Source organism: Sipha flava, unplaced genomic scaffold (assembly GCF_003268045.1).
Source record: "Sipha flava isolate LNK unplaced genomic scaffold, YSA_version1 181_pilon_pilon, whole genome shotgun sequence".
Taxonomy (NCBI): Eukaryota; Metazoa; Arthropoda; class Insecta; order Hemiptera; family Aphididae; genus Sipha; species Sipha flava.
In genome coordinates this window covers 823,820-843,667 of record NW_020272220.1, presented here as the reverse complement: position 1 = coordinate 843,667, position 19,848 = coordinate 823,820, and the positions used below count along the sequence as shown (strand labels likewise).

The following is a 19,848-nucleotide window of genomic DNA, read 5'->3' as shown; positions in this document are numbered from 1 at the left end:
ACCGGAGTTTTAAAATAATAGATATCGAGTATCCATACCTATTATCCACCAATACATATTACAATAGTATTTTTTAATTTGCATAAACTATAAAACTGTTTGTTCTACTTTAAAAGTAAAACAAGTTATATTTTATATTTATTGAGCCTCTTTTTAACTTTTAAATTTATTCAAAATAAAATTTTTATACCTCATAAAGTGAAAAAGTTTAATATTAAAACAATTGATTTTAAACATGTGTTATATTTAAATAAGTTTTTTCAAGTTATCAAACAAATTTAATCTATCTATTACTTGGATCTATAGGATTGAAAATAATTAAATTAAATTTTCAAATACAAATCTATGCGTAAAATATAATCATCATAACAATTTAATATATTTTTTTAATACTACATATTATATGAAGTATTATATAATATAGTATATAAAAAACAGTGAAGATTATAGATAATAGATAAATATTTAATTATTAATTATCATAAATATTTGATGAAAACTTACTGAAATAATAATATTTTTATTATTTATATTTAAACGAATAGTTACGTCATATTTACTATTATAATTAGACTTAAACACCTGTTCAATTGCTTTTCATAGTGTGCTCGATTTGTTGAAAATATTATCGTTCTTAATCACACATACACACATATATGTAATTGATCTGCTTTTATTAACAACCCATAACTATAAAGTAAGAAGAGTAACCAATTTATTAATTTATTGTTTGTCCGTTTTTACGAAATTATTTGAATGATTTTATGGTTATTTAAGTTACATTTTACATTTTGATTTTGAATTATTTATAACTCGTTTTTTCCACTTTTCACTTTAAAGTATTAAAGTTTGATTGTAAACTAAGACTGTTGATATTTTAAAAAACTTATACTAACAAATAAGTACGAATAAGATTATTGTAAAGTAATTCTATTATTCGAATATGCATGATTGAGTTAATCCCATTTCTGACATTTAAAGATTTATTGGTTTTATTTTATTTCAAGGAGAATAAAACATTTTCTTATAGGTAACAAAAAAACAGTGCGAATATTTTAATTCAAGATCAATGTAGATTCAAAAATTTTAAAATTAAATTAACATGTTCTTTTAATTTAATAATAAATATGTATTTTGTATTTTTTGATTCTTAAATATTAATATAATAAATATAAATTGTTGTTTCAGTTATAATTTAATGGACGAAATGAACTTAAAAATTGCTGACAACAGTTCATTATTAGTGTTTGTCCACGGATTCAGATCAAGTACCCACAGTGGTATGATAGTGAACTTTGGAAAATGTAAATCGATGTTTTTAAAGTTTAAAAGTTATGATGACTATATTACTGTACGAACATAATTTATCCATTACGTTTTAGTTTGTTAAAATGTACGATTAATAGAATAATGAGATTTTTATAATACCATAGCCGAACAACTTTGTTTTACTGTAATTAATATTTTCTCGTATTTCTATTTTTATAATTTCACAATTAAGACTTAAACTTCGTTTCGGAGCTAAGCAATGATTTTATTGGTTTAACAATGAGGTTATTATTTTATTGACTTTTTTATTATAAACAATTTTAATGACTTAATAAATATGTATCGTTTAATGTAGCATATTTTTTAATTAGAAAATTAGATATAAAATTTGTAGCAGAATAATTTCACATTTTTCCTATGCATATAGGGAATTTAGCAAAACTATCCAAACGCTACAATCAATTTAGTTTTTTATTGTTTATTCCATTTTTTTTTTTTTTATTATTTTTTATAATATAATTTCGTGGTTTTTTCAATACAACTCAAAAAAAAAAAAAAAAAAAAAATGGAAAAAACTAATAAAAATTTTCAATACATCAAATAAATTTAATTTTTTTAGTTTAAAAATCTACCGCAAAGTTGTACAAGATTGTACATGTTTCAAGTTGAACGATCCTGATTGACCATCGCAATCAATATAACAATAGTATTCATGGTTGAGTACGTTTCCATAACATTCCCAATATATTATAAAAATGTTGAATATTAATACAAATCTGGCTTATGGTTGTAATTTTAGTCCAACATTTACCTGTAAATTATTAGATTACCTACAATAATTTAATTAAAACAAATATTTGATATTTATTAATTCATTACAATCATTTCAAAACTAATTATGCCTTTTTTTAATTTTAATAATTTTGGGTGAAACAAGTAATATGGAAAATGTAGATATTTAAATATATTGAAGAATATATTAATATTTATAGGAACTATTAATAAATATCAATCGGATGTAATTGTTTTTTTCAAAGTAAATATTTTCAATATGTAAATATGCTATAAAATGTGAATTAGTAAATAAATTGTTTATTTATGTTAATTATTTAGAGATAATTTACATATTATTATAATTGAAAATCATATAAAAATTAGTTTCGTCAGCAAAAATGTTGATGGTTGAAAGAGTACACAGGAATCCCGTTAACTTAAATTACCACGTGTAAAAAAATCCATGAACAAGAATGTTTATATATTAATGGTTGGAAATTTGTTAACAATTAATTAATACATTTTGAAAATGAATGTAAAAAATAAAACCTTACACATAAATTTATATTTTAATATAAGAGCTTTTCTTCGATAGCATGCGTTTTATTGTTGATTGAGTTTAAAAATTCACCATGTAAAAAATACTAATTTAGTTTTAACTGATTTTTTTTTTGTGGGTACATTAAATGAAAGTGCTCGATGATTTTAATAGATTAAAATGTACTCAGATGTTACTGTATAATTATTAGATTATCTTCTGAAGTTGAACAGTTAAAAAAAAATAATATACTCTTAATACAATTAATATATACAATAAATAAAATATTTCTAGAAAGTGACGATTCATAACTTAACTTAGATCGCATCATAACAATTTTATTGATATTACATTTTGAGCAACTGGTGATTTACACGATAGTGCAAACTGTTTTTTGCGTTTCAGATTACTTTACTGCAATTCAATTTGAACCAATGATAAAACAAAGTCTAATTGTTTTAACCATAATAATATAGTTTAATATAATTTTTCGCACTAATTTATACATTAATCATAGTATAAAAATGACAAGATGAAATGTTTTTTTAAATATTACAGCTTTGGCACGGTTGACGGACTTCAACGTGGTTCTAGTCGATTGGTCGAATTGGACTCAGAAAATGGATTACACCGATATAGTTCTACAATTACCCACTGTGGCACCGTATTTAGTCAGCTGGTTAAACGGTTTGAAGGACCGCGGCGTCGTGAATAGCTTCGACGATGTTACATTAATTGGCCATAGTCTGGGAGCTCAGTTGATTGGTTACGTGGGCCATAGGTTGAATGGCACTGTTAAGAGAATTATTGGTACGTAATATTCGAAATTTAGTCACAATTTTGGATTTTAATTAATATCGCACGTGAGACAATGTGCTGTTGACTCGGACGAGAGCGGGTGTCGATACATGTGGTCAAGCTGACGATCAAGTGGAATGCGAATGTTTGATTCATATATTATTTCTTATCAGACTTTGATCGGCCTGATAATTTTTAGAGACATAGGTGCATAAACCGAAAAAAAAAATCAATCAATAGTAAAATATGATAAATGTCACTGGAAATTATATTTTAAGTCAAAAATAATATCAACAACAATAATAATAATAATAATATTTCTTCGTAACAATATTAGCAGAAAAACTATGGATATTTATAGAATATGTCACGGTACAGGAATGGTTATTTTTTTCATTTAAATATTTCAATAATTTAAGTCGATGTAACATCCATAATTAAGTTCGTGGTAATTTTGTACCCGAAACGCATCGAGAAACTGACTCATTGATCAGTTGGATAATAAATAATCGCAAAGTTTTTATGTATATCTTCCATCAGAGACAAATTTCACCTCCTATCACTTTGATCTATCCAACCAGCCGTTATGCCCAGCTACGATTCATTTACGTATTATTAAATCAATTACCGGTCATATCGATTGCCCTAGCTTGTCATTAGAACAGCTTAACATCACAACTGTTTAACGTCCATCGTAGACCTGAATTTAATATTGAATTTCTTATGATAACATCGCAGCTACATCAATCCGATGTCGGTGACCAACTAATTATAAATTATTTCATGTTACTATTCGTTATGTTTTCCTAGTATACAAACTAGAGGTTGTGGTCGTGAACGGGTAATGAAATACACGGGTGCACATGGGTATTTTTTTTAGGAGCGTTTAAACACAGGAATGCACCGTTGATTGTACGTATGCGCTATATATATATATATATATATATATATATATATATAGATAATATAAATGTATTGATATTTAAAGCGGAAAATTTGAATTTCAAATAATTCAATATCAAACAAGTTATTATTCTCTATAAAATACCATGACTATTAAACACAATCAAATATAGTATCAATACAAATTATAAATTCTCGTTATACCTACTGAATTACCAAAGTCTGAAATCTGTGGTTAAATATTGAAAAGTCTAGTAAGGTACATCATTTTTATTTTTTTTGTAAAATTACTTTTTCGTATTAACTGTGTAAAATAAATCATATTATTGAAAATATAATCGGCGAAAAATTATATTTTTTAAAACGCAATATTTGCGACGGTTTTTTTAAAAAAAAAAAAAAATTAAGTTAACTTTTAAATTCTGAGTATGCCAGCATGTCGGGATGTTCGTCGATAAAGAAGTTATACAGTTCAATAATATTTTAAGTACGTATCAACTCTGACTAGTTTATCACTGCAATATAAAATATTTAAATAATATAAACCTACAATAATATAGTATTCTGAAAAAAAATCATTAATAAATTAAATTTGACCTATGAAATATTTACTAAATGTACTTTTTAGGTATATGAATTATATGTAGGCGGAGTTTTTAATGATTAATATAAAAAAAAATAATAATAATATAGAAGAATACTTCAGTCTTCAATAGTTTACTTTATATACATTATATGAGCCTTAATCCCGTCTTGAGTATAAACACGGGTACCCATGTAGTTTAATACACGTGTAATGGCGACCGCTCATACGAATTTTAACGCTATGTTAGTTATAATTTCACCATTTTTGTAAATATCTCATGTTAATATAGTTAATATACTCGTAGTTACATTTAACAAATAGAACAGTAAAAAGAAAATATTCACTCAACGTGTGACGTTTGAATAGTTAATTTATCACAGAGCTAAAATAAGTTAATAGTACTCGAGTTTTTTATACTGAAAAATAAAAATAAAATTAACTATGGTCTTTAGTCATGCAGTAGCTATTTTATACCTGAAACGAGATTTGATTATTTTTGAAAATGAAAATGAATCATATGTAAAAAAAAAAATTCTAGGTAAAGTTTTGAAATATTATTGGTAATGAATTGCGCTAGTATTTATGTTTAGAAATGAAAAATTGAATAAGTTATTAATTCTCGTATTTTTCATGTATAAAATATTAGATAATGTAAATATCAAGGTAATATTTTATTATAATGAGCATAAAGTTATTAAATTTTTGACAGAATATTTAACCGAATGATTAATTAACAAAAATAATAAAAAAATTTTTCGTAATTTATGTTTTTGATATTAAGTTTGCTTCGATAGCTTGATATTAATTCGTTTAGCAATATAATTTTAGTGGGCTTTTTTACTGCTTATATCTATAAAACCTTCTAAATATTATTCGTGTTGAGTATACTTTTGTTTGGTCAACAAAACTAGATAAATAAATAATTACATTTTTAGTGTTTTTTAAAAGCGTTTCCCTCGGTGATTCCTAAAATGACAGTATGATAACCGATAGAAGAATTGTAAAATGTTTATAGTAGTAAACTATATAGATCTAATAGTGTTTAAATTATTTTCTGTTCATATTTAACAGTCAATCAATATCAGTAGTTGAATGATCAAAATGAAGCAATTATTTGTCAACCGTAAGTTTTGTCTCACATACAAATACATATATGTATCTATGTATATATTAAGGGCGCGTTTAAAAATGATTTGCTCTACCCTCGCCACAGCGTCGTAGTTGAAATGTCAAAGAATCGGGAAAGACGGCTCGACAAGTTCGGTAACGTGGTGATATTCCTTTGACTCAAAGGTGAAATTGGTGGCAAAGCGAAAGTCCGTAAAATTAGAGTCACATCTCGTATTTTCCCGTAAATATCGTTTTGGGCGGTATATACGGAGTCTCTTAATGACATCGAAAGACGATTTAATTACAATACACCACCGTTGTCTCTATCATCCGCCGTCGGTGCAGTTGCTACAGTACTATATTATATAAGTTGATGCGCTCGCTAAAATCGAGTAAGTATGTAGTGTTATATATATATATATATATATATATATATACCCGCTAGGACTTCGTTGTCGGTTTCACCACCGATGCCTCCATCGCAGTCGGTGTATTGCCGTCGGTGAGCGTCGTTATAAATTGCGATCTCTTGAGAACAAACAACGTGTAAAAGGCGAATAAAAAAAAAAAAACCTTGTTAAAGATGAGTCAACCGGAATGTGAGAGCGTTCAGACCAAAGGAAAATATACGGGTCGATTCACACAGGAACTTCAAATAAATAGTCTGTTGAAGGCGTCTATAGCAGGACCACCACCGTCGGTATAGTATAGTCAAACGCGATGGTGGTAGTGATGATGAGATAATACTACAATTTTTTCACGACGATGACAAAAATAAAAATAAAAACCATATTGGTATCGGTAATTAAATTTACAATAAATAAATTTCTGTAAGGTTGTATATATATATATATATCATACTAATATAATTTCATACAATTCAAAAGATTCTCGTGTAAAAATAAAGTAGGGATCAGTTATAAAAAATTAAAAAATTTAAAATAAATGTAAAAAATATTAAATTTTATGTTAAATACATATTTTCTGTTGCTTATACGATTATTTCGCTGATTATATTGTCATATAATTTTCATCATTTAATGAATTTTTTTTTTTGTTAAAAACCGTTATACATTCATAGAATATTGCAAATAGCAATAACAAAATAAACCGATATTAAATTACTTCATGAATATATTAATTATAATACTTTATGATTTTTTATTTGTAGAATATTAATGAATATTCTATGTCTTATATGTTTAAAAATCGATTGGTGAAAACGTAGCCTGACATTTTTCGACATTTATTTGATAATAACATTCAAGGAAATTAAAATAGACTCTGAATATATGTATAAAATACATTTATTGGGACTCAATCATGTTCCAAGGGTTTGCAGTTTCTTAATATTTAATTCGAAATGTTTTTGATTTGATGTTCAAAAAATCAAATACATCCATGATAAAATTGATCCAAAAATATAAAACGTAAAAATAAGATAAATACAATACAATATTTTGCTTGTTGCTAAAATATATTTTATATAGAAATTGAACATATTATCATACTAGCTGGATTACCTCTGCTCGTGAACAGTTTTGAAAGAAATTTTATCATATCTGATTAATTTAACTAATTTTACAGTTAAAAATTTAAGTTTAATTTTTTTTTTGTCTTTTGGTATTTTAATTTATTTGTATTATTTTGTTCTATTTTTTTTAAATATATTTATTTTTCCGTCCGTGAAATTAGTATTTGGAAAATAATAATAAATTTTTTTTACAAAATATATGATAATAGAACCTATATAATATATATAATATATTATTGGGTAATAGAATAAATTGTACATTATTTTCATCGACCCTTAATTAGGCGACATATAGTTGTTGTCCAACGATCGAAACAATTATTGCGTAAATCTATGCCGACGCATTTGAAATATTGCCCTTGTGCTTTATTGATGGTCATCGCAAAATACATTTTTACTGGGTACTGTAAACGTTTGAATTGAAAGAGTAGATCCATTGAAATCATGGGAATTCTTGGGATAAGTACACGCTCACCAACAGCAATGCCTATCAATATTTTGGTTTCTAATAGAAGCTTTCTATTATTTTATTTTTAAAGCCTATTACTTGAAATCTCATTACATTAAAAAACTTGGGAGGATCTAAATTTTTTAGTAGTATAATCGTAGCACCAATTTTTATAACTAATTAGTGAGGCAGAACACCTGTTGGATTCAAACTGTTTAAAAACTCTTGAGTATTTCTTTTGCATTCAGACTGATATTTGTCTAAATCAGCGGTTCTCAATCTTTTTGAGGTCAAGGACCCCTTTAGTGTCACCAAGATTTTGAGTGACCCTTTTATTATAATATTAAAAAGTTATGATAAATTAATATAATTTATATAATTTTTTTATTGAAAATTTTAAGCTTTTATGAATTGTAATTTTTAATAATTATTATTATGATGATATTTATAAAAACACCTCCACTAGTTATTTAATATATTGGCGATCTATAAGGGGGTTGCGAACTCCAGATTAAGGATCTCTAGTCAAAAATATTTTTATTTAATTCATCGACAATTAAATTTGTAGATATTATTATGACTTTTTTACACAACCACTCAATATTTTTTAACGATAAATTTTTTAAAACTGAATAAACGTTTATCCATCCCAAAAAAGAATTACTGCTTTTTGAATCACCATTGTAATAACATTAATTTTTCTAATGGAGCAAACCGATTCTTCTTGAGGTTTGATATAAAGAAGTAACTTGAAGGTAGAATGTGCTGTCCATCTATCATTGAGGAGCATGGCAGCAATCCCTAAAGATGCAACGGTTAAAGCTACCTTTTTGTGTGAATGAATTTTCGCGAGCAAAAGATTAGTTAGATGATTTTTTCCGGTGTCTCTGAGCACATTTATAAAAAATATGGTACCTTTATTTTTATCGATACTATCTATTATTGCATTCTCAACTAAACGTTGATCTGCAATTTATTTTGGCTCGTTTTCAATTGTAATATATGCGCGATGTGCGAGATTATTTTTATCAATATCAATGGTTCCCAAACTGTTTGGCTTACACATTCTCAAAACAAAATCAATTTAATCGTGCCTCCCATGAATAAATAAAACAAAATATTTTTATTATTTTAATAAAAACAAATTACGGTTAATCTAAAAATTAATATATGTTAGTGTAATATACAATATAAATATTTGCCTTATGCCTCCCCCAATAAGTGCTCACGTCTCTCTAGGGAAGCGCACCTATCTGTTTGGGAACCACTTGTTTAAATAATATGTTAATAATATTTCAAGGAACTACTTAATTATATTTTATAAGAGATTCATAATATTTACTTGAATAAGGTAATCCTGATCCCTAGCATTATGATATATATATAATACACCGAAGTTGGGTCCTTGAAACCTCGTTAAAATAAACAATAGTCTTCAGAATTGGAAAGAAAGGACCTTATACCACCCATAGCTTATGTTAAGATTGTACCATGAAATTTTGACTTTGTAGTCCGTGTAAATGTTTTCAATAATGTATTCAATTACTTTTGTAGTAAAATTTTGTTTGAGCTTAACGTATCGTTTTTTTTTTTTCGTAGAGTATTATTTAGCTTGACATTCACCAAATAAATCAGTAACCCATGTCATATTCACAATGTGCACAAGTGGTTTTGTCATGGCCTTGGTGTAGAGTTTACATGTTTCTTTTTTTTTTCGTTTTACAGTGTAATATAATACGGGGGCGATTGTTTTGTTAATAAATTAGTGGGTAATAAAAAAAAAATGTAATGAAAAAATAAACCTTCCGACCGAATTCATTTAGTCGTAGCATATATGAGCAATACGAGCACCTATATACACTAATGTACATGAAAACGTGAAGAAGTGCATTTTTCATTCCTCACACTCTAACAACCTAACAACATTTTCAAGTCAAAAAAAAGAAAAAAAACATGTAAGAGTTAATTGACAGTTGATGTTCCACGCCAATAACTAAATTCTTTAACGATGATAGAACTCTACGCGTCCATAATAACGCATATGTTTGCATGTTGAAACTTTTTTAAAAAAAGAACAAAACAATGAAAAAAAATGAGTTCTGTACATCCCTGACGTATGAGCGAGCGGATTCTGCAGTTTCTCACCATAGGTTTTTCACTGAGGAAAAAAAAATCACATACGTACACGTAACCGTTTACAGGGACTACCTGTTCAACGTGGCACAGACGTCTCTCGGTGGTGGCTGTAATACGGTTATGATTTTCACCCAATTTACTGACTTCCGACGCATCCTTTTGTTCGGAGTAGACACTTTTATTTGAGTCGAACAATATACATGGTTATGTAATTTTCTAAAATTAAATAACAAAAATAAAACCACCATTCTCGACAGTTTAAACGACTTTTTTCATGATTTACGATCATATATGTATAGATACGCTTACAGCGGGTGTGCTAAAATGTTCGATAAAGACAAGTTAAACGATTTTGTATTTAGGCTGTGGGTAGGCGTCTCCATTGTTATGCAAATTTACAATATGTATATATTATAAGCTGAAGACATTAATTATTAACGTATTTTCTAATACCTGAGTGCATGCGTACGGTAATTCCGAAAATATCGGTTTTTTAATGAACACGAGGGGTGTTATTCGAGTAGTGTAAAATTAAATTTTAACATTTGTCACGTTTTTTTCGGTGCTTAACGTTTTCCGTCAATCCTTCTCGATTTTCACTCTCAAATCAAATTATTGCCTGCATAATTTATGAGATTATTCTCTTGTTGCAACGCAGTATTTTATAACTAAACATTAGTTGTTTATAATATTATTATTATGTTGATAGTTTGAAATTAACTTAGAATCTTAGAAGTTTCCTTCGTATATAATGTATATATATTTATATATGTTGATCCGGAGAATATTCAATAACTCCCTTACGCGTTTTAATGTAACTCATATCGTCAAAATAGTGAAACATAATAATATTTCCACATTAAAAAGTTTTAGAAAGAAGTAAATAATAAAAAAAATAGGTCCTTTAATATACTATACTCGTAAATCATATTTATATTTTACAAACATAAAAATTCCTCTCGATCTGAAATGGTTATTAAAACTGCCTTAGTGCAAGTTAATTGTTCTAAATTTAAACTTGGTTGGATGAATCAATGGTGTATAAAAAAATAGAATAGTCATAATCTTTATATATTATTTTTCAAAATAAACCATATTAATTATCAACGGGTGTTTAAGATTACAATTTTGTTCGTAAAACATATTATGCATTAAACCTTCAAAAATTATAATTTGTATGTAGTTAAGCATTTATCTGTGTAATATTTAATAACTATCGCGCAACTCCTTCCATTTCCCATGCTGTCAGAATCACGTATACTGCTATAAAAATAAATAGTTCTCACTATGCTTTCCCATGCGTTTGGTATGTTTTAATTCGCGGTCGTTTTAATCATTTGTCGTTATGTATTATAGGACGACGATTTCATTCCGAGTAAAAAATAATCTCGTAAAATTCGATTAGTGTACACGATTGCATGAGAACGCGGTATCGAATTTAAATTTATGTCATCAGTCGACTGGTACTCGAGAACATTTGTGAAATATTTAGATGTGATTACGTAGTATGGATTTTATCCAATAAGTGTCGGTTATAATCGGTTCACGGCACAGCAAGTTCTAAATATTTTTTGTATTCAATTTACATGCAAATTATTCAGTTGAAAAATACTCGTATAATAAATCATCTGGCAAAACAAAGTGTACAGATTATAACTTATCATAACCACGCATGTTTCGTTTTTCGTTCAATTATTAATGCTCTCCTATAAAATTTAAACGAAGGAAACCATGTGATTTCCTTTTCATTTCACTATATTTTAAGCTTTTGCGTAGTACTATCGAGTTTCCTAATCTACAATTTTTATAATTTAAAAAAAATTGTCGAAATAATTATTAATATTAGGTTAACCTATTAATAATATAATAATATTTATTCGTATATATATAATACAAACAATGTGAATTGTACTATATTTTTATATTTAATTTACCAGTATGTTTGAATTTTATTTTGAATTTTTTTTGTTTGACAAACATGTTTATATAATTATTTATTAATCGTCATTACTTTATACGACTTTTTGCATTTTATAGAGATTATGAGTAAAGAAAATGTATAACATTGTATTCCTTACATAAGTTTTCTTAATGGAACGCAGTATTTATTGTATGAAATCAAAAAATAAAATACAGATTGTATTTTTCTTGTGTGCATAATTTAATGTACAGATTTTTCGAAAACTTAAGCTAGAGTAGCTGACGATTCATTTGTACACTAGTGCTCAAAAACGATAATTCATACACTTTCCCATAACACCCACCCATTATATTATATTTATATTTAAAACGGTTTCTCCAATATTTTTAAAAAAGTACCTACCTTAAATATAAATTTTTAATTTTTATCACTATGATTAATTGATATTAAATTTAATTATAAAATTGTTGGCCTTTTACGTTATTGATTTCGATTACTATATCATCAGTATTTTTTTTGAAAACATCAAAGTGTATCATCAAACAGAATACCTAATTAACGGCTATTAAAACTGATATGAGCGAGTGTACTAATATTATATAACGTAATACTAGAAACTACAATCATATTATTTAATATTAATATCATAATATTTTAGTGAGATGTTTATTTTATATGAGTATAACGTTAGATAATTTTCTATTAGTCTACAATTATATTCTTATAAAATTTAAATTTTCAAGTAATAGAGGACAGAAATTACTAATTTATAAAAAATAGTGAGTGTTTGTCAAAATCAAAAAAATTATGTCTGCAAAATCTTTACCAATTTTTACATTTTTTTTAATATTTCTTCACTTTTAATAACCTGAGAAAGTCTTTTCAGATGGCATCAAACAAAATACTGTTAAAATATTCATTACTAGAATCACTGTAAATCTTAAATCAATAAAAAATTTAATTTTGATATGATAATTTACTGGTATTTTGTACTCATACATCGATATGTCTAAAATATAAATTAATTTATTATACGTATATATATAACGCAAATATCATAATGTTTACTTAATATCAATATGTTCTATAATTTTAATTTAACCTGATGGAGGCTTGTAATTATCATCAAGTGGCCAATTAGTCAAGTGGTATTTAGCAGGTGTTAACGTCGAGCAAGATAATATTAATTGAAGCTATTAAAACTATAAGCAAAATATCTCTTGTATTTTGCTGTTAATATATGTGGAATGTAATAATAATAATGATAACTAATGAATCTGGAGGATCTGATAAAACTTATAACAATGAATATTTAATATCAATAGCATATAACTTAGTATGATAATATGTATAATAATTTTTGACGAAAAACATATCTTTTTTTTTTAGAAATGTTTTAATTATTTTTTTGTATTTTATAAATGTAACTGTGTAACTTCTATAAAAGTGTTTAAATTTTGAATTAATATTTATGCGGGATATTTTGTGGATATTTACGTGTCACCAAAATAAATACCATGCAAATGAAAATTAAATTTTTTCATTAGTTTTTGTACCATTTCAATCCCGTAATTTACAAATAAATATACATTTTCACATAATATATCTAAAGCGATAAAAGTGTTAGAAGATTTTTAAAACTCATTAAAAGATACCAAACAAAAAGAAAAGTAACATAAAGTATCATGTTTGTTCACTCAATTATATTTATAATCGTATGAATAATGTATGAATCGATCTTTGCGATTATAAAGTTGTGTTATACTCGGTTTGAATGAAATTATATAACGTTTCATATTTGAACGTCTTTGAAATTATCATCACGATGTTTTCATATAAATATTTTGATATTTTCTTCGGTTTCCTACTTAACACTCTTTGAGAGCATTTTGTAACTATTCCATAATTTTTTAACAGAAAAATAAATCCAAGGTCTCCGTTACAAGACCATCAAATATAATCGTATAAAACCTCGCACGTTCGCTTGCGAGTCTTGAAATCTCGAGCGCAAAATACGTAATCTACGTGGGCCTTCTACACGGCGGTGTCGAACTTTTGCCTATTGTACGCGCCGCGTCAGGCAAGTGATATCGCTACGAACGAAAATACGCGCCGAAAACGTCGAGCGTTCGGTTTTCGAACATCACGTTCCTCACATTTGCACGCGATCAGCAACGGTGTCTGATCATACCACCTGACGGGTAAAAACGGTTACCAGTGGTTGAACTCGAAATCGTCTATTTCGTTTACTTGGTCTCGTTTCTTCTTCTTCGTTAAGAATCAACTCAATATTCATCGAATTACGCTTTGAAAATGCCATCACAATAGGATTCGATGAAATCGAAAACAGCACTTGGTAGCAACAAGCAAACTGATTTATCTGATTGCTTTTGACCGTGATTTGATCGCGACCGGATTGAACCGAGACCGCTAGTGTAAATTGACCTTTAGCGAATCGTTCGTACGGTCACCGAAACGCCAAACGGTAACCGCGATGACGGCGACCGTAAGCTGCGGGTCAAAAATAACGTTTCCTCCATTATTCCCGGAGGTGGGCACCGGTTGATGGTTGTGCTTGTCCGACCGCAGAAATCGAAACACCGCGCGACCGTTTCGACTACGAACTGAGCACCAACGTGATTGCTGGCTGACCGCGTCGTCATCGCTATTCCATTACGAATTGTTACCCGCCGTACACGTAACGGAGGGCACAACGAAAGGGTTATGTTGGAATCATCATATTCAACCTTTTTTTTTTCATTTGAGCCACATAAAATATTTTAAAATATTTCACGGGCCGCGAGTCGAAATGAACGAAATGGAAATAAAAAAAAAATTAAGAAAATAAAAATAAATGTACATATCGTATATATTATATAACGTTTGAAAATGTACTTACAAGAAAATTAAATTAAATATTTATTTCAAATCAGTCTGAATATTTATATTGAGATCATTTTTTCACTATTTTGGTTATATCTGGTTTGTAGTTGCTGCATCCTACTCTTAACAAGTTTTCAGTAAGCCGGTTTATGTACATATTATTTGCATATTTCATTTTTGAATTTGCTACACACTTTGATTATTTTTTATACCTATTTTATGTTTATAATATAAATTTTGAAATTTATATTTAATTATCAATTCAATGAATTCTGTTTGAGCCAGATATGTTATAAATCGTTGGAGGACCGCAGGTTGAATATCGCTGGGTTGGACCGTTTCAGCCGGTCACCACTGATTTACGGCAGTCCCGCGTCATTTCCGTCGGCACATTCGCGTCATCTTTCGACGGAACTTCTTCTAAGGCGTTCGGGTTCTAGTTTTTCCTAACCGTAAATAAATTATCGAAAAAAGAAAAAAATCATATCGTACCAGGCAATGTGGTCTACGGGAGTATAAGTATAATTAGGATTTGGAACTTGTTGCATTTTTATATTCTTTAATAATGACCGTGAAGCATATTTAATATTTTTTATGATCTATCTGAAGTACATTCATTCTATAGGTTAACCACTTTTTCTTTTACATTTTTTATCATATTAAACCTTTTTTCATCGTTATAGAAGAAGACAAAGAAAATAAATTTGATCATACAGAGTAATATTATAGTTTTAGATTTATAGATTTATTGCTATCAAATGTCAAAAAATAACTTAAATAAAAAAAATCTATTTATTTAAAATTCAATAAGCCAAATAAAAAATGTAATTGCTATAGTAAAAATAATATGTTGCAAATTTTACACATATTTCGGTTATTTTAAGAGCATATATGCATGCATTTCTACAATTTATGTGCAATAAGTCCCGAACCCTAGTTAAAATATTATAAAACGTGCACGTCATAGTATTTCTTACAAATCTATTTCTCATACGTCGATGATGGTTTCGCCTCGTTCCCGTTGTCATTCAGTTTTTTATTCCTCGAAGGGAATTTCATCATTATTATTTTTTTCTCTCGTCAAACTGTCTTTTATGGTTTTTAATTTTGTCATATTTTATTGGGTCGTTTTTATTTTTTTAAATTGTGTTTTTTTACGACTATGCGCGATTTTTCTTTCTTTTTTATGCGTAATGTAATCGGTTTAGACATTATTATTTCTAGTTCGATACTAAAAACTTTTTGATTTCGTACCGAATTCTCCAACCTATCTGTAAATGGATGTTTGTGCCAATATCGCAATAAAGATAAAATGTTTACACACACATGGGTGTATTATAAATTATGTTTATATAATGCTGTATATTTTCCCAGATAGCTTTCATATATGTGTTTATTCAAATACGTTATATGGTTTTAATTAAAGAGATTCGTGTATACGCATGATGTACAATAATATTATGTAATATCGTATACTTACTCTGTAGCGTTTGCAAATTTGTTATTGAATTAGAAAAGTAGTTTTTCATTTGATATCTAAAAATAAACAAATAATGAAAATGTTCACTTAATAATAATATTATAAACGAACCTTTTAACAAATATGTTTTCGTACTGACTATAGTTTTAAAATACCTATGTACCAAACCTATTTATAAGTTTAAACATACAGTACATGAGAAATATTATTAAAAAAAAAATCCTTTAAGTTCAACATAAATTTATAAGAGGATGAGCATTTTCTTTTATCCAATACTATTTTATTATTACATATATATAAGCTCTCAATTCTATTAATTTATTACTTTAACGCTATGATCAAGATATTTATATATAGGCATACAAGCTTACGAAGCGTTGAAAGTCGGACATTTTTATAAAAACCATTTTCGCTATGTATTCGTATGAATGTACATAAAATCGAGGTATCACTATGAAACACTCCCGGAAGATTTTTAGCTTAAGGGTTATTTTATTTTCATAATATTTCCTTCAGATTCTCATCAGAGAAATAATCACAATTTATATGCCTGGTTTGGTGACTGAATCTATGTTAAATTATACACATGCCTACATAATATTTATTACCAGTGAATTATCAAAATTAATAAGTTTACGTGTAGTTTATATTTTTAACAATAACAATATTATGATAGTAAATAAACTTTGTAATATATATAATAGATATATAATACAACTGTGAAAACAGAGTCTTATGAAACTCATTATTAAATTGTGTTAGAGATATAATATTAAATGTGGTTAATTAAAACTGGAGTGGAATAAGATATTTTTTTAAATTCTTTAAACAGTTGTTATGACATTGTAATGTAATAGTATAATGAAAAAAAAAACTGTTGCTTAGTTTTTATTTGAAATTTGATTTTTTTAATCAAGAAATAAGAAACGACACTCTTAGAATATTTTTATTTTTAATTTTACGATCAAAATAATAAAGGTTTTTAACAGAAATGCGTACCTTTTTATTTATGACGTAGAACATCAATGCCCTTATTTGTTTGATTACTTTGAAGATTTTTTTTATTTTAATTTTAAATTTTGTATTATTTATATGAAGTACAAAAATAATAAAACATTGTTCAGCTATTTATAACACTCCAGAGAAAGAGCACGGTTTAATTTAAAGTTGATGTATTTTTTAACTATACGATTGCTAATAATACACTACGAAGACATTTTTACTGTTAAGAAAGTTAAATAAAACCTTAAGTTGTTTAGTTAATACGCCAGTCATTTATTCAAAAATTAAACACTTGAATTATTTTCTGTGAGTTAAAATGATTAATTTCCATATAACTTGTTACTTGGATTTTTTCTTTAGCCCTTGATCCAGCGCAACCTAATTTCAAAGCCAGTCAGAAAAATGAAAGAGTAGATATCAAGAGCGGTCAGTTTGTAGTGGTTTTACACACATCAACGTCATTTTTGGGATTGAGAGAGCCTGTGGGCCATGTCGATTTTTACTTCAATGGGGGTCAAATACAGCCGTCTTGCAGTCTTGATACAGGTAAAACAATTACGCCAAAAACTCGATTATTACGAGAATAACCATTTTGGCGTTTGATTAATTCCTTAAAGTACATTATGTTTTCGTAATAACTTATATGCAGATATAACGCTTTACAATGTAATTAAAATGTGTATAATGGTTATAAATTATATTCTACCTCTTCAACAAACCGTTAAAGTTAATATAAAATAGCTTTCTTGAACTTCATTAACCACCATTAGGTTCTTGATTTATGGGTCGTTCGACATTTGTCATAAAATGACACTTTCAACCCTGAGCATACCGAAAAATATCACTTTAAATTAATGAACTTATCAAAAGTTTTATTTTCCAGTTACATAAAGTATAGACACAATGTATTTTTTGAAACTACAATTGAAATAAGAGATTTGTTATTTTACATACAATAACTATATTTATGAAATCATCATGGCAATGTATATTCTTATTTATCAATAAGTTAAAGAAACTAAAAATTGTCTACAATTGTCTACATATTAGAAACTTATGACTTTGCATTAAAATTTTTTTAGTTTGCAATAGTATTAGATGGATTAAAATCTAATTAAATTTTACTGGAAAATTAAACTTTCTTTTTGATAATTAATTAACGTCTAATTGAATTATGTGAATTCCTTTAAAATAAAGCAAAAAAATACTTTTTATTATTTTGTTTCAAAATATTTAAATACAGCTGTTGATATATTTTTAGGTTATTATACAATATTGTGCACTACGTCAATAACTAACTTTCAATAACCACCCAAACTGTAACTGTAATATTAGATATTTGTGCTGTTTGTGAGCTATATGTATTCGTTTTTATGTTGTCATCTAAAACGATAATGTTTCATTACATAATTATAGCTCATCGAATGAACCATAAGAAATTCATAAAAAATATATATGTCATTGACGATATCGGTCAATATTCTAGAAATTAGCGAAAGGTGTACGCCTATATTATAAGCGACTAAAATGTATCTACCAAATTGTAAATTATATAGGAGCGTTATGAAGTCGAGTACTGGGGCATTAACTTGAGGTGACACGGACTTAAGTAAAATTATATACTATTTACTATTTACAATTTACTTTCATAGAAATAAGTGTATGATCAAAATGATGTTCCTCTTTACTCTTGGGCTAATATTTTTTCACAAAATGGATCAAAAGGTCCTATAGAATTCTATTATGTACAAAGTACTTTTTTTTTTTTTTACAATATCTTCAAAAAGGAATTAAATGTTTAATAGTGGACAACGTATATCTGTTTATTTTATACACATGGTATACATTTTCAGTACATCGCGAATCACTTTGGTTTTCGACTTTCATTATGAATATTAGTTTATGTTTAGGAAAAAAAAAATTTTAACTAAAATTTTGTTGTATCTCCTTTACGATACTTTGAATTTGACCCGCCTCCATCCTTAAGCATTATATAATGATTTAAAAAATGTTCTTTGGACTCATATTTATTTAACTTGAAAAATAATTTAAAGCTGTTTTGAAATAACGTGAAAGCAGTGTTGGGAATAGATAATGCAAAATTTATCTAGATAAAGATAAAAGATAATTTCATTTTTATCTAGATAAAAAAAAAGATATTTTCAAAAAATGTTATTTTTTGGTCGATATTTTATATTCTAATAATATCTATGAAGACTCAATTATAATCATTATTATCAATAGTTACTTATATAGTTATAGGTGTTTAATGTTTATTATAGTAATGTAGTGTACCATTAAATAGTTTTTATATATAATGTACAATATTTAATGATAGTTAATCACTAAAATACAAAAATACACAAAAAAAAAAAAAAAAAAATGAAAATTACTTTATACGTATCAGGATGAGTACAGAATACATAAAAAATTATTTTAAGTTAACAATATTGTTTTCCATATAAT

General features: G+C 27.0%; 2 protein-coding genes across 9 annotated transcripts in view; one reads left to right on the top strand and one right to left on the bottom strand.

Moving 5' to 3' along the window:
- LOC112680892 (ras-related protein Rap-1b) overlaps positions 1 to 19,848 on the bottom strand; it is a 162,531-nt gene that overhangs the window by 41,248 nt on the left and 101,435 nt on the right. For 2 of the 6 annotated variants that reach the window (XM_025551121.1, XM_025551123.1), the window contains one exon: positions 16,381 to 16,436. The exons of the other annotated variants lie outside the window; for them this stretch is intronic. The gene's annotated coding sequence lies outside the window, so the exon portion shown is untranslated. The remainder of the gene's footprint in view (positions 1 to 16,380; positions 16,437 to 19,848) is intronic. 6 annotated transcript variants of the gene reach the window in all.
- Positions 1 to 19,848, top strand: part of LOC112680891 (lipase member H-like) — a 37,082-nt gene that overhangs the window by 1,011 nt on the left and 16,223 nt on the right. For 2 of the 3 annotated variants that reach the window (XM_025551116.1, XM_025551115.1), the window contains exons 3-5: positions 1,189 to 1,304; positions 3,140 to 3,391; positions 17,743 to 17,928. In XM_025551116.1, the coding sequence (XP_025406901.1) occupies positions 1,189 to 1,304; positions 3,140 to 3,391; positions 17,743 to 17,928 (554 nt within the window). The remainder of the gene's footprint in view (positions 1 to 1,188; positions 1,305 to 3,139; positions 3,392 to 17,742; positions 17,929 to 19,848) is intronic. The other variant, XM_025551117.1, reaches the window with a different exon arrangement.